This window comes from Phoenix dactylifera, chromosome 5 (assembly GCF_051530095.1).
Source record: "Phoenix dactylifera cultivar Ajwa chromosome 5, Ajwa_hap1_PhDact_Kaust_v1.1, whole genome shotgun sequence".
NCBI lineage: Eukaryota > Viridiplantae > Streptophyta > Magnoliopsida > Arecales > Arecaceae > Phoenix > Phoenix dactylifera.
The window spans coordinates 22020900-22038263 of NC_143194.1; the positions used below are offsets into that span (position 1 = coordinate 22020900).

At 34.9% G+C, this 17364-nt stretch overlaps 1 protein-coding gene across 1 annotated transcript; it reads right to left on the reverse strand.

Annotated features, from left to right (window-relative positions):
- Nucleotides 1–344: 344 nt before the first annotated feature.
- LOC149753490 (uncharacterized) lies at nucleotides 345–16952 on the reverse strand. Its single transcript, XM_089923533.1, has 5 exons — nucleotides 16548–16952; nucleotides 16149–16438; nucleotides 15835–16062; nucleotides 15652–15744; nucleotides 345–746 (listed from the first exon to the last, which is right to left on the reverse strand). The coding sequence occupies exons 1-5, from the start codon at nucleotides 16903–16905 to the stop codon at nucleotides 345–347; spliced, it is 1371 nt and encodes a 456-aa protein (XP_089779659.1). The 5' UTR covers nucleotides 16906–16952.
- Nucleotides 16953–17364: the final 412 nt, after the last annotated feature.

Genomic DNA, 17364 nt, shown 5'->3' on the forward strand with positions numbered 1-17364 from the left:
ACATGTTTCACGGCGCAAATAGGATCAATCCACTCTTTGTTCTTCTTAGTATGAGTTTTCTTATAGAATTCTGGAAATTCAAGGTTTTCAGAACCATTAAACTCTGGCTGCAAAGTGTAATTTAGATTAGCATATAGCCACTACATAATATGAAAACTAGAATAACTGTCAGATCTACTTGCATAAAAGAATTCCAAAAATATACTTGCAGCAAACTAGAATAAAAAATCTACTTGCAGCAAATTGTTTATTTTACAATAGCCAAAACTATCCCATAGACCGTTTTACAGGCAATTCACTAAAAATATAGCCAGTACATACTCAAAAACATATTACCTGTATAGTCATTGTTGCAACAAATGACCGAGATCCTGAACAATAATTGTACTCAAGCTTTTTCCTATTTTTTTGCCAGCTTTTGATCTCACCTTCAAAAAAATACAAATTAAAAATCTAAAGAAAACATTATGATCAAATATTTTACTTATAAACTCTGAAGCACTAAATATGTAAGTTACCTTGTGTTCTTTGCTTTTCCACACATCGTCAATTAAGTGGCGCCAATCCTCTTGAGTCACATGTTCGTATGGATGACTATAAGGGTCCACATGTAAGACGTTCTTAAGATGCTTGTAATGCAATTTCATATTGTGCCTCCAATTTCTGTGAATATTGTAGCATTTTCTGTGGACAGCTTGCTGAGCTACTAGATTGCCATGATAATCATCCGAGATTTTGAACTTGTCCTAAAAACATAAGTAAAATCATTATGTAGTATGATCAATGCAACTATTACAAGTACCTAAAAAAATATTATGCAATAAATAATTACAAGGACAGATTGTATGATAGCAGATTGAGTAGCCTCGTCTACATGACGCCACGTCGGTATGCCCTTAATTGGACACATTCTCCTAATATACACCCCCAACAGACTGGCTACCTTTGGGGCATTAATACCATATAAAGCATTCCACTCATCAAGTACTGGAATGGAAAGCTTTTCTCCGCCATTCTGGGCAATGAGCTTATCAATTCCTTTCCCAACTGTCTTACCCCGCACGCGCTTTGATGATGAACCTGCTAAAATAGTTAAATACTTTAGGCCATAAGACAAACCTGCTAATGATAGACAGAGAACGCAAAAAAAAAACACAAAACCACTGAAATGCCATCATTTTACCAAGAGTATCTTAGCAATAACAAGATTCAGAAAGATGAGTTTCTCACCCACGCTGTTGGCAATATTAGGTTCTATGCCCAATCAATTGTTTTTAGGAGGAGGAGGAACATAATTTTGCAGGTTATGAACTCAAAGAGTAGTGAAGAAGGAGGATTCTATTGTTGTTGCCTTTCTGCATTTTTTGAAACAAAAGGTGGACTTCCTCCTAGGATCTAACACAACCATGCTCTCAGCTCATGGACAATACTATCCATGTAGGGAAGTCAGTATGGATGAGATTATAACTACCCAGCACCTCACCCAAAAAGACTAGCCGAAAGTTTTTTTTTTTTTTTTGGTTTCTTAGTTCTCTATAAGTACCCAAAATCTCCTCGGCGAATAATCAATATAAAACTAAACGCAGGACCGCACAGGTCCTCACAAAGATTGAGATAGAACTAGAGTCATTGAGATTGGACAAATGTTCATGGTCTATTGGAAAACAGGATGTGTATAAAGTTGTATGTCATTTCTTCTCTATTCACTCACATGCTTGATGCTTGGGAGGCATTTCATGTGGTCCAGGTTTTCGAACCCTACCAAGCCGAAGCATTCTAACATATAGATTATGTAATACTATTTATAAACCGATAGTAAGATCATTAGCTAATAGACTTAAGATGGTGTTGGGTTCTCTAACTTCCATGCCCCACAACGTTTGGAGTGGACTTATAATGTCGAAATATAATTTTCATAATGACTGGACCATCTAAAATCTTCCTCTAAGAAGTTCGACTTGTTGGAAGGTTGTGTATAAAAGTAGCAAAGGATTGATTGGGTCATTCGGATGGACGATTGGTGATGGAAGCTCAATCCATATATGTGTGGAAAGATCCTTGGTTTTCAAGCTAGCTTCTAGAATGGCCTGTCCTTTGGATGCTAAGGATATTGATCTACACAAGAAACAACTAGTTGTTACTACCTAATGGTTAATGGAAAGAAACTCTAATGAGAAACATGTTTCCAATATTCTGTTGATATCTATGGATGGCCATAAATGGAGAGGTGTTACTACAAGAAAATACATATTCAGCGACTAAGATTCTAGTCGCCGAATAACCATATTTGATCGCCGAAACCTTTTCGCGACTAGAATACTCTTTGTCGCCGAACCCTAGTCACTGAAAGGTTTTGGCGATCAATATTGTGTGATCACCTAAGGTACACCAACAACGACCAACGTTTGGTTGCCGAAGAAACTTTTCAGCGACCAAATTTGTTGTCGCTAATTTCAACGCCGACCAAATAGTTGGTCGTGGAATGTTTGTCTTCCGCTACCAAAAAAATGGTCACTGAATGTCTATCTTCCCCCACCAATAGTTTGGTCGTAGAATGTATTGGAATGCATTGGCAACAAACATTTTTTGGTGGCAGAAAGTATTAACCTGTATTTAATTAATAATTCAAATTATAAGCTTAATATTTATTTTTGGGCTCGTTCCAAATTCTGTACAACTAACATAGCCTATCCATTATCCATATTGCACAATACATTTGCTCATCCAAATAGAAGTATACACAATGTTGGAGAATCCATAATCATTTATTATAAATATCATCTATAAGTCTAAAGTCAAGCATACCTATTAACCATTCATCAAAATGTTTCATCCATACTATATGTTAAGGTGATAATCATTACCAAACACATCGAAATGTAAATTAAAAATTCTAAAATATCTGATCTTGCTATTCATCCAAACAACCATCATGTAGACAAAAATATGAATAAACCAAAAACTGGATTCTGCTTGTAGACAACTCCACCATGATCATCTGAACAAAAGCTATCCATGTACCAGAAACGAGATTTCACATGCTCATAACTCCACCATGTATCTGAGAAAGCAAAAAAGAATACACAATCAATAACCATATGTGAAAAATAATAAACTAAAATTCAAGTATAAGTTCACAATGACATTTCGCTTAATTTGGTCCAAATCTCTAAATAACCTACGTAATATAAATGAGAATACATACCAACGTGTTGCCCAGTAGATACAACCCAAGAGGGGGGGTGAATTGGGTCTTTTAAAACTTTTAACCTACTTCTGAAAGTTTTTGATTAATTATGCTAAGTTGTATGGATGCACAGTGAAAGTCAAACTTAGCAACAGTTTGATGTATAGAATGTGACTTGATTGAATATGCTTGCAACTAAAGGATGCGCGGATAACAGTTAAGCAAGCAATCTATCTAAGTAAGTAAGTGTGTTAGTTAGACAATGACAAGAGGCATTACAAACACAACAAACATATAGTGGTTCGGTGCACCCCAGCACCTACATCCACTCCCCAAGACCTCTTGGGAATTTCACTATAATCCTACAGATTACAGCCGGTTGTTTTACAAGCTCACAACCCAACTTGCGCACAACGAACTCGGTCGGTTTTCCCAGGCTCACCGACTAGAACCACTCCGATTGTTTTCCCGGGATCACAATCGAACCCTTACACGTTGGTTTTACCCTCGGCTCACCAACAAACCTAACACCGTTGGTTTTCCCTTTGGCTTACCAACAAACCTTAACCCCTTGATTCAATCCCTTGATTGAATCAAGTTACAGGATATTAAAACAAAGTGTAAAACAAATCAAAGCTTCTTAAATAAGCAGATATAACAATATAAACAAAGAGAGTAAAGAGAAGCCCTCAAACGAGTTTTGAAGATGAAGGAGCTCGGCTTCTTCTTTACTTGACCCTCTTCTGATTTGGCACGAAGTAGAGGATTTCCGAGGCAGCACACGGATGAAGAGGAAGCTTTGGGATTCACCTGGATGCTCTTCTTCTCTCTATTTCACTTTGAATGGCCCTTTTTGTGCTTATGGGAGATTTTCCTTGTAATCTCTTTCCTAAATGTTTTCTCCCACTTCCCTCTATTCTTCCCTAGCTCTTTTCTTGTTTTTATAGCTTTAGATGGCGTAGAAACAAGAATATAGCCGTTAGAGACAAAAATAGAGCCGTTGGACACAGTCTGCACTTCCTGACAATATTACCGTTGGGATCGGAGTCGACTCGCGCGATCAGGAGTCGACTCGTCTGTTGCAGGAGTCGACTCGTGCTTTACTGGAGACGACTCGGCCACTGTTCCAAATTTGAATTATTGTGCATCCTCGACTGGGAGTCGACTCGACTTAACCCGGAGTCGACTCGCCAACATCTGGAGCTGACTTGGCATTTTCGGAGTCGGCTCATCCCATGAATTCAGAGGACATACTTTCTGATTTTCTTCCTCGAGTCGACTCGAATTCTCTTGGAGTCGACTCGGCTCTCAGAGCCCGAAAACTGATCCTCTGTATTTTTGGCTTGTCTGGTCTTGGAGTCGACTCAAATTGTTCCGGAGTCGACTCGGCTCTCAGTTTTCGAAACACAGCCTTCTGCCATCTTGGTGTAGCGCTGCCTTGGAGTCGACTCGAGATGTCTGGGAGTCGACTCGAATCTCAGAGTCCGAAAACTGCTCTCTGACTTTTTCCTTGTGTTCCACTGAGAGTCGACTCTCGCTTTCTTTGGAGTCGACCTGCCAACCATTGGAGTCGACTCGCGTTCCACAGGAGTCGACTCGAATCTCAGGGTCGAAAATCGCTCTCTGACTTTTGCCTTGTTTTCCTTAGGAGTTGACTTGCCAGCTATTGGAGTCGACTCGAGTTCTTTAGGAGTCGATTCGCCTCTCAGGGTCCAAAATATCTTTTCTGTCTTTCTGTCTGTTACTCCCTGGAGTCGACTCGTTCTACTCTGGAGTGGACTCGACAAGCATCGGAGTCGACTCGAATTCCTCAGGAGTCGACTCGAAGACTATTCTTTTGAATTTTCCTTTGAATTTGCTCCTCCAATTTGAATCCTTTGAACTTGAGACTTGGGCCAATAAATTGTAGCTATCTTCCAACTTTTCTTGAGAGCTTTGGAGGCCTTCTTGTGTTTTTCCAACTTGCTATGTTCCTTGCAAAATAAATATCTTTCTCCTTGCAACACAAATATTAGTATTTATACTTCAAGGTTTTGTGATCATCAAAATCAATCTTTAAATCAATCTTTGGGTCATCAGTCTCCCCCTTTTTGATGATGACAAAACTTGGAGTATATGCAATATAAAATATATTGTGTTCTAGAAGTAATACATAGCTAAGTTGCATGAAGTAGAAAACATATATATTTAAAAACATACTTCATGATAATGCTTTAGATTTAATCAGCTTAACACAATCAACATATTTCAATTTAAGCTGAGTTGGTGTTCAATGCAAAACACAAAGCATTATGAGCATATACTTAGATATTTCTCCCCCTTTTTGACAACATCAAAAAGATAGTGAAACATTAAGCACAAAGATAAGAATACTCAAATATTTCTTTTTCTTATTGTACTCTGATTTGCATGTCAAATTATTGCAAGGATATGAATTATATAACTCAAGGCAATAATATTAGAATCAGATTAAGGAGCATAGATCAGAGACAATTAAGATAATTTCAGAGCAGAACACATCGAATGTGATTTCAAGAAGTTTTCTAATTTGATACCACAGATAGTTTTCTAATCAAGTGTAGGTGGAATCTTTCTTAAGTTAATTCAAAAAGTACCACAAATGATATTCAAGGAAAAAACACGACTGGAAATCTAACCTCTCTTCAATAATAAGTATGAAAGCTTGTTCATTTAAGAACTTTTGCCCAAAATATTAAGTATTTTATCAACATGAGAGCAATTTAATTAATTTTCAGAGTATAAGATCAAAACTCATATACTTGAAAAACATATCATCATGTTGGATCATTAATTCTTAATGACTTCAAAGTTCTTTAATGATAATAGGAGCATTGGGGCACAAATACCAAAATATGGATTCATGCAATTTTTGATATATCTTAGAGCTCTCTTAAAGACTTTCTTTTATTCCTTTAGAAAATAAGCACAATTTGATACATAAAAATAGGAATTGGCACAAAATTTAAGTTCTAAGGAGCAAGCCAATTAGGACTCATTAGTGAATTCCAAAATAGATTTTCTATGAGATACTCAAGAAAATTCAACACATTATTCTCCCCCTTTTTTCATTAAGTTAGAGGCTCTTAAGATCAACTATTTGAATTGTAATTTGGTTCATGATTGATGCATAGGATATACTAACCAAATAACAAGCCTCAAGGTGTATCGTAAAAATTTTCAGATTTAAATTTCAGATGATAAATATTGGAGAGCATTAAGATCACTTTTCATTTAGTATTCTTCCTCTCTCCTTTAGTTATAGATTTATGCGATTAAGTTTCATAGGACCTCTCCTTCTGAAATTTTCTTTCTCCCCCTCAATTGATCATTCCATTTAAGAGTTTAGAATTTGAAGATAATGTTCAATAAAATTGTCAATCTCAAAAATATATTTTCTATAAGTTTCAGCTTATTTTCATAAGACTCAAGGTTTGAGATAAGACAACCTTTATAGAACTCATCTCAAGGTAATTAAAGCATGTCTTGCAATATAAGGAGGTTCATCAAAATCAATCCATAAAATTCAAGGTATGCATCATCTGATACCAAATTAAAGTATCTTTAGAATATCTAAAGCTCCCCCTCAAAAGATGCATTCCTCTTTAATCATTCTTTTCTTTTGATATCGAGAGTGTAGAGTGATCTATAATTATTCAAAATTTATAGTAGTCACTCTTCCTAATCCTTTAAGAACAAGTTATGCTTTCTCCTAATCTTAGAGAAAATATATAGAATTATTAATCAGAAAATGATTCATTTGAAGCTCAGTTTCTTTCAAAAGCATTTACATTTTCTTTCTTTTAGAATCATTTAAGTGAGCTGAAATATTTCTAGCTTTAAGATCATTCACTCTATTTTGTCTTTAATAATGTAGGAGAGAAAAACATATAGATGATCATTGAAATATATATATTTATAGAACTCAATTTCTTAATCATAGTTTTTCAGCAATGTATACATGAAGCACAATAAATATTTTTAATATCAAAATAAAATCACATATTTAAAAATATTTGCTTGCAATCAAGATCATTGATCATTTAGACCAATATTAGTAGATTTTAATGATAAGAAAAGTTATGTTTCGGATGCGTATCGGAGCAATCAACCAAAGGCATCAAAATTAATTCTGTTTTTCTTACATTAAGATGTTATTTAGAAATCATATGGAGTTTAAGCTTTTATACAAAATCAGATTCTGAATTTTCATAAGAATTTCCAAGAAGGCTCTCAAAATTTGAGATATGTATCTTCTACTTTGTAGCTCATCTTAAATTACTAAGATTGAAAACACATATTTCAATAACATTAGAGCACTTTCAGAATCTTTGTATTTAGTATTGAGTTTCGATACAAAATGGAGGATATTTTAACAAGTATTAGGATATTATGTATCAAAGTTAGGCAAGTAGAAAGATAGATCAAGATTAATTCATTTTGCCTAAATAGAGATATCTTTCTCTTCTCATTTCAACTTTCACATTTTAACGATGATTGTGAATGACAAATCTGAATTTTCTTACCAAACAAAATTTTATGTAGTATTTCAAACAATCAATCAAATTGTCCAAGCATGAAACATTACAAAATATTGAGAATCCATAATTTAAAGCATCATGCCATATACAAAATATATTATGTGTTAAGTCATGCATTAGAATATTAAGAGTAAGAATGTTAAGGATCAAAATCAATTCTTTTCAAATAAACTCCCCCTGTTTAAGTATTATCTTGCAATGATTTCATCCTTAAAGTGTGTTTTCAAGTGATTAATAAATTTGACTTGATTCTTCTTATATAATTTCATTAACTTTGTCTTTCATTTTTACTTTCTTATGCTCTATACTCTATTTGCTCCCTATCCGGTGGAGTTGGGAAGGGGCACGAGGTACTACCACTAGCCTCCCTCTTGTGCCGTCCCTAATATGCCCTACACCGAATAGTTGGGTCAAATAGTGCCGGGTACTACCACTAGCCTCCCCATTGGCACCATCCCTATGATGAGCAATATATAAAGGTTAAAATATTTACTTCAAACTCTCCCTGTTTAAGTGTAATTAATTATGGATTTTATCCCTTTCACAAGTCAAATATATTATGCTTGTTTTGCTTTTCCTTAAGATGAAGTATTTGCCTTTACTTAGATTTTACTTCTCTTGAATAATATCCATTTTCTTTTCTTTATCTCTCTCTCTTTTTGTTATTCTCAAGTAATTTACATGAAAGAGCAGAATAAAGAATTAATCTTATGTATCATATATATGTATATCATGCAAACAACATTTTCATTATGCTCATGGATTCATAACTTCTCACAAGTTATTTTACATCCAAAATTTTAAGCATATACTTGTGTATTTCATGGTTATGATATAGGCTAAGAAATCATTTAGTTTGGGCAAACCATGAAACAGTTTCTAAAAGTATAAGTCAGTCAATACACATATAGACATGATATCAAAAATTAATAATTAAAGAATTTAATCATGCCATCATAAGATTTAAGTTATTGACTTTGCTCAATTAATTTGTGAGAAAGGTATCTAAAATTACCTATTCATTATATATATTCTTCAAGCCAAACTAGATTTCTTATGTGTGAACTTTTGGCTGAAGAAGATCCTCTCTCTTGTTTGCATGTGAATGTTTATTGTATCTTATGTGGAGGTGTCCTTCAAGTTGAAATCACTCATTTTCTTGCTCAAGGATTCTGCATTATTAACAAACTCCTTTTCTTTCTTGAAAGAAAGTCTTTAGTTTCTTTAAGATACAAACCATTCATCCAACATATTTCTAACTAGATGACTCAATATAAGATAAGACAATAGTTGATTATTGAGTCACTATACTCAAGAGATTGCCTAAATATAAGTAAGTACATATCACTTGAACTAAAGAGATAGTTTCATTAACCAAGATAGTTCAAGGATAAGCATGTAAGTCAATAGAAAGATTTATCAAGGTCAAATTAATTTCTTATTTCCAAAATCAATTTAGTTTAGATTCTATTTGCTTAAGATAATTATTAATAAGACATGTTAGCTAAGTTTTAATCAACTTTATCTTAAACAGTTGTTTCTATCAAAATTCTGATTATGATTTATTTGTTATCAATAAAATATGATTCATTAAAGTTAGATTGAAGTCTTGCACAAGATCACATAATGAGCATACAATCTGGTCTACTAGCTGTATGCTAAAATAATTATTCTATCATGCTTCAATACAGCTTTAAAACAATAGATCTACTTTGCTCATCCTTTTCAAATTCTACAAGATGGGGTCATAGATATACCTTCTTCATGCCAATCTTCTATAAGAGTTTTCTTGTGGACTAACGTTGGTCAATGAAGATCCCCTTTCTTATTTGTCTTAATTTGGAGTTTGAGAGAAGATGTTAATTCATTCATCATACATATTTCAAACTCACCTTACATGAGCTTAGTAAAATCTTCATATAATTCTTCATTAGTAGAACCAAAAATGATGTCATCAATGCATACTTTGAGCAAATAAGATATCACAAGTTCTTCTTTTTGATGCATAGATTTATCACTATTACTCTCTATCAAAAAGGTTACTTAAGCTTTTGTATCATGCTTTTGATGCTTGTTCCAAATCACACATTGCCTTATCATATATGTAATGTCTAATTTTTTTTAAAATATGGTGGTTATTTTACATAGATCTCCTTTTTAATGAAATAACCACATAGGAGTGAATTCTACACATTCATTTGACAGAATATAAAGCTCATGAAGCAAACGAATGATAATGGTGATCTTTACTTCTAGTCATGCAAGAATCTTATCAAGATCTATTTCATCTTTTCTTGATTTAGTCTTTTAGTAGTCATCAGTTTTTCTTCATTAAGTGCATTTCTGAAAAACTTAATTTGGTTATAATTATTAACAAGTTTTCAGATTGTTATATGTAAAATATTAACCATATACATACATAATTTAATTTTAGTATCTTGATAATAAATCATTAGTCTCATAAAGAATAAAATGACTTGATATTTTTGCAACTAAAAACTTTTCATTGAATATTCTATATGCATTGCTTGATGAATGATATCCAAGGATAGACATATCTCTATCAGATTTGGCATTATTTTCATAAGAGCATATCAAGCATAACATGTACGACTGAAAAATATGAAAGATATGCAATGGTTCATTTTTCATTTTTCAGAAGATCAAAATTTTCATCAAAAATAGATCTAATAGAAATCATATGTATGACAAGCAGTGATGATAGTCTTTTAAAAATTATTTAAGTAGATGACTATCATACATAATTGTCTTTTTCATTTCTTCAAGAATTCTATTAACCCTATTTTACTTATGATGTCCTTGGAGCTGAAATAATTGAATTTAATATTATTTTCTGTATAACCTTAATCAGGATTTTGGTTTTCAACACTGTGCCATGATCTTCACAGTTTGGAAACCTTTTTCATTTGAAACGCTTTTACAAGATTTAGTAAATACAGAAAAATACTTCAGTTTTATTTTCCAAGAACAAATCCAATGTAAGCTTTTGAAAACTTAGAGATGGAAACAACATCTTTAGATTTAGAAATAATTTTTGTTTGTTTCCTTAGTTAGCATGCATAGCAAAACTTTGACCTTTAAGTAGATAATCTAAGTAAGCCTATGGCAAGGTCTTTTGAGATTAAGTACATACTAGCATGAGTTGATTCTATGTGCCAAGGATGGTTTCTTTAATCTTGGTATTCATAGTGCATATATTCAAAAGCATACCAAGTACACATTATCATATCTATGATCAATAAACAATAATGCCATGGATAAAAACTCTCAATCAAGCATATAGAGAATTCATAGAATTAATCTTAATAATGATTAATCATTTAGCAACTTTATCCAATGGTGAGTAAAGTATCCTATAAAATGAAGTGATTTGATTATATTTCCAAAAGTATTTTCTATATCACAAAATTGATCAACACATGCAATTCATACTTTAATCAAATACTAAAACAAAAATAATGATGAGATGCAAGGATTACTGATTTTATTATTATTATTATTTAAAATTACTTTTCATAAGTATATTTTAAGTTTCAATATGTCTAGAACACCCATTTGTATGAATCTATTTGTTTCATGGGTATCTTGGCACATCTATGTCTACATCCTCATATTTTCATTTTGGGTACCCAAGCTTGCTTGGGTCCTTGAGAGTTAGGACATATGGTTCCTTTTGGAATCCAAATCTGTTTGATAGTAATAACTTTACTATTTAATTTAATTGTGTTAGAACGATAGGTAAAGTTGTTATGCCCATTCTTTTCATTTTTGAAATAGGTTATCTTATTTAATGGTTTGCTTGGTGAATTGATAACCTTTTTTTCTAGAGATTTATGACTAAGTGAAGGAGTCAAGCTAAATTTTGATTTATCAAAATCAGCATGTTGGCTTTCAAACATCATTTTTAATCTTTCTGAACTTACAGTGAATTTGTTAATAAAAGATCTTAATTGATTGATTTCTTTACTTAAGTTTTGATTTTCTTTAATTAAATTCTGATTTTTCTGAATCAATTGTTCTGAATTTGACCTTAAGATTTCATTTTCAGAATTTAGTTTATCTTGTATTTCATCATTAGAATTTCTTTCTTTTGAAATTTTCAAATTTAGTTTCTTAAGATTTTTATTCTTCACAGCTAATTTTCTACATTCACCATACAAATCATGAAAAGCATTTAATAATTCATCATTAGAGAATTCTTCTTGAAAAACATTTGATGTAAGAGAAGATTCAGTTTTTACCTTGTCTTCTTGTGCCATAAAGCACAAGTTAGTTACTTCTTGTAGTTCCTTGGAGCTAATATCATTATTGTTGCTCCTAGCTTTTATTTCCTTGCTTGACTCTTCCTTGGTCAAGACTTTCTTCCTTTTTATCTCTTTCTTTCTTTCTTGCTTCCTCTTCTTCTTTGTCTTTAGGAAGCTGATTTGCCTCGGAGTCGACTCGGTCCTTATTGGAGTCGACTCGGTTAACTTGAGGGTCGACTCTGGAATACTTGGAGTCGACTCGACTGAGATGGGAGATTCAACACCTTTTTCTGCAATCTCATTGTTAGTAGGCAATTGAAGCACATGTGAGCTAATCTGAGATTTATCATAAATATTTTCTAAAGTATCCCAGATCTCCTTAGCAGATAAGCATGCAGAAATTTCATTAAACTTCGTTTCTTGAATAGCACAATATAATATGTTCATAGCATTAGCATTCAATTGTGCTAAGTCTTTTTCATTAATAGTTTGAGAGAGTGTGTGAAGGTCATTTATTATAATTTTTCATAAATAATAGTTTTGTGATTGAATAAAAATGCGCATGCGTATTTTCCAATGTGTATAGTTTATGCCATTAAATAGTGGAGGTGTATCAATTGATTGTCCTTCTCCTAGAAAACTATCAATTTGAGTTGTCATGATCTTTGGCTCTAGTCGGTTAAGACTACAAATAATATTTGAGCACCTGCTCTGATACCACTTGTTGCCCAGTAGATACAACCCAAGAGGGGGGGTGAATTGGGTCTTTTAAAACTTTTAACCTACTTCTGAAAGTTTTTGATTAATTATGCTAAGTTGTATGGATGCACAGTGAAAGTCAAACTTAGCAACAGTTTGATGTATAGAATGTGACTTGATTGAATATGCTTGCAACTAAAGGATGCGCGGATAACAGTTAAGCAAGCAATCTATCTAAGTAAGTAAGTGTGTTAGTTAGACAATGACAAGAGGCATTACAAACACAATAAACATATAGTGGTTCGGTGCACCCCAGCACCTACATCCACTCCCCAAGACCTCTTGGGAATTTCACTATAATCCTACAGATTACAGCCGGTTGTTTTACAAGCTCACAACCCAACTTGTTGTTTTACGAGCGCACAACGAACTCGGTCGGTTTTCCCAGGCTCACCGACTAGAACCACTCCGATTGTTTTCCCGGGATCACAATCGAACCCTTACACGTTGGTTTTACCCTCGGCTCACCAACAAACCTAACACCGTTGGTTTTCCCTTTGGCTTACCAACAAACCTTAACCCCTTGATTCAATCCCTTGATTGAATCAAGTTACAGGATATTAAAACAAAGTGTAAAACAAATCAAAGCTTCTTAAATAAGCAGATATAACAATATAAACAAAGAGAGTAAAGAGAAGCCCTCAAACGAGTTTTGAAGATGAAGGAGCTCGGCTTCTTCTTTACTTGACCCTCTTCTGATTTGGCATGAAGTAGAGGATTTCCGAGGCAGCACACGGATGAAGAGGAAGCTTTGGGATTCACCTGGATGCTCTTCTTCTCTCTATTTCACTTTGAATGGCCCTTTTTGTGCTTATGGGAGATTTCCCTTGTAATCTCTTTCCTAAATGTTTTCTCCCACTTTCCTCTATTCTCCCCTAGCTCTCTTCTTGTTTTTATAGCTTTAGATGGCGTAGAAACAAGAATATAGCCGTTAGAGACAAAAATAGAGCCGTTGGACACAGTCTGCACTTCCTGACAATATTACCGTTGGGATCGGAGTCGACTCGCGCGATCAGGAGTCGACTCGTCTGTTGCAGGAGTCGACTCGTGCTTTACTGGAGACAACTCGGCCACTGTTCCAAATTTGAATTATTGTGCATCCTCGACTGGGAGTCGACTCGACTTAACCCGGAGTCGACTCGCCAACATCTGGAGCTGACTTGGCATTTTCGGAGTCAGCTCATCCCATGAATTCAGAGGACATACTTTCTGATTTTCTTCCTCGAGTCGACTTGGATTCTCTTGGAGTCGACTCGGCTCTCAGAGCCCGAAAACTGATCCTCTGTATTTTTGGCTTGTCTGGTCTTGGAGTCGACTCAAATTGTTCCGGAGTCGACTCGGCTCTCAGTTTTCGAAACACAGCCTTCTGCCATCTTGGTGTAGCGCTGCCTTGGAGTCGACTCGAGATGTCTGGGAGTCGACTCGAATCTCAGAGTCCGAAAACTGCTCTCTGACTTTTTCCTTGTGTTCCACTGAGAGTCGACTCTCGCTTTCTTTGGAGTCGACCTGCCAACCATTGGAGTCGACTCGCGTTCCACAGGAGTCGACTCGAATCTCAGGGTCGAAAATCGCTCTCTGACTTTTGCTTTATTTTCCTTAGGAGTTGACTTGCCAGCTATTGGAGTCGACTCGAGTTCTTTAGGAGTCGACTCGCCTCTCAGGGTCCAAAATATCTTTTCTGTCTTTCTGTCTGTTACTCCCTGGAGTCGACTCGTTCTACTCTGGAGTGGACTCGACAAGCATCGGAGTCGACTCGAATTCCTCAGGAGTCGACTCGAAGACTATTCTTTTGAATTTTCCTTTGAATTTGCTCCTCCAATTTGAATCCTTTGAACTTGAGACTTGGGCCAATAAATTGTAGCTATCTTCCAACTTTTCTTGAGAGCTTTGGAGGCCTTCTTGTGTTTTTCCAACTTGCTATATTCCTTGCAAAATAAATATCTTTCTCCTTGCAACACAAACATTAGTATTTATACTTCAAGGTTTTGTGATCATCAAAATCAATCTTTAAATCAATCTTTGGGTCATCACAACGAGTATTTGTGCCACCAGTTGAATACATGGCCCCATCATAATGGATAGATGACTTGTGCGTTTGAGTCTTTTCCTTTAAGAACTCTGTCACCAAATTTGTAAGATGTGCAATTTGCTTCTGTTCTTCCTCTCGCTCTTTCTTTTCCTCCTCACGCTCTCTCCTCTCCTGCTCCAATTGCCTCCGCAGCTCCTCACGCTCCATCTTCATCTCCTCCATCTCAGCTTTAAGTTTCTGCAACTCCCCAACATAGTCTTGTGACACACGACTAGGTGTGGAAGAAGATGAAGAGGGCTTCGGCCCATCCCCAAATCCAAGAATGTATCTCTTCCTTTTTCCAAGTGCCTGCCTAGACATCTCCTCTGATGTTAATTGCACACCGGATTGGGAAGATTCTTCTCGCAAGCTCAACATCTTTGACTGTCAATGCAAAGGTAACAATAGAATTAAATGTATATATAACCTTGCAAAAGCAGAAAGTGATTTAAATGATTATTGAGATTTTAGATACCTACATGTTTCACGGCGCAAATAGGATCAATCCACTCTTTGTTCTTCTTGGTATGAGTTTTCTTATAGAATTCTAGAAATTCAAGATTTTCAGAACCATTAAACTCTGGCTGCAAAGTGTAATTTAGATTAGCATATAGCCACTACATAATAAGAAAACTAGAATAACTGTCAGATCTACTTGCATAAAAGGATTCCAAAAATCTACTTGCAGCAAACTAGAATAAAAAATCTACTTGCAGCAAATTGTTTATTTTACAATAGCCAAAACTATCCCATAGACCGTTTCACAGGCAATTCACTAAAAATATAGCCAGTACATACTCAAAAACATATTACCTGTATAGTCATTGTTGCAACAAATGACCGAGATCCTGAACAATGATTGTACTCAAGCTTTTTCCTATTCTTTTTGCTAGCTTTTGATCTCACCTTCAAAAAAATACAAATTAAAAATCTAAAGAAAACATTATGATCAAATATTTTACTTATAAACTCTGAAGCACTAAATATGTAAGTTACCTTGTGTTCTTTGCTTTTCCACACATCGTCAATTAAGTGGCGCCAATCCTCTTGAGTCACATGTTCGTATGGATGACTATAAGGGTCCACATGTAAGACGTTCTTAAGATGCTTGTAATGCAATTTCATATTGTGCCTCCAATTTCTGTGAATATTGTAGCATTTTCTGTGGACAGCTTGCTGAGCTACTAGATTGCCATGATAATCATCCGAGATTTTGAACTTGTCCTAAAAACATAAGTAAAATCATTATGTAGTATGATCAATGCAACTATTACAAGTACCTAAAAAAATATTATGCAATAAATAATTACAAGGACAGATTGTATGATAGCAGATTGAGTAGCCTCGTCTACATGCCGCCACGTCGGTATGCCCTTAATTGGACACATTCTCCTAATATACACCCCCAACAGACTGGCTACCTTTGGGGCATTAATACCATATAAAGCATTCCACTCATCAAGTACTGGAACAGAAAGCTTTTCTCCGCCATTCTGGGCAATGAGCTTATCAATTCCTTTCCCAACTGTCTTACCCCGCACGCGCTTTGATGATGAACCTGCTAAAATAGTTAAATACTTTAGGCCATAAGACAAACCTGCTAATGATAGACAGAGAATGCAAAAAAAAAACACAAAACCACTGAAATGCCATCATTTTACCAAGAGTATCTTAGCAATAACAAGATTCAGAAAGATGAGTTTTCTCACCCACGCTGTTGGCAATAATAGGTGGACTTGAAAGCTCGTGGGTTTGCTGGGTAGAAAAGGTGGGGAGCAGAGTAGGTTGGGCAGCCATCACGGGCACAAGTTCAGCATCTCCAGAAGAATTCAGTCCTTCATTATCAGATGGCAGATACTCTTCATCATCATCGCCATTGCTAATCTTGTTCGGTCCTTCATTACCATTCTGATTTGAACCAAACAATGCCTTGGACATACCCGGTATGCCAAGAGCCTTTAATCTCATTGAGTTCATTTCAATCCTTTTTTGCCTTTGCCTTTCGTATCCCGTCAGCTTCTGGGACAAGCACCCAGGCTTCACAAATTTTTTACCTACTTTGTGCATCTTTCATAATAAAAACCAGATAGATACATTACATTCAGCCATAAAGAAATATGGAGTAAAAAGTACATCACACTCTCGATAAAAAACAGAAGCATGTAAGATAAAAATGGATGATTTTCATTAACATATAAAACAGAAGCATGTAAGATAAAAATGGATGATTTTCATTAACATATAAAACAGAAGCATGTAAGATAAAAATGTTCAACTTTGCTATAGATAGATCATTAGAGAAATATATCATGGCTCTAAATCTACGAGTGTATCACTGTCACTATCAATGTCTTCTTCATCGCTAGGCTCCTCCATTACTTCATCGACACTCCCCCCGGCTTGATCTCGCCCACGACACAGCAAAATGACCTCCTCTTGAATAATTTCAGCATCAATATCATATCTGCGCAAATTCATTGTGGTTGGCTCTTCAATGAAAATTGGTTCAACATCATTGGTTTCATC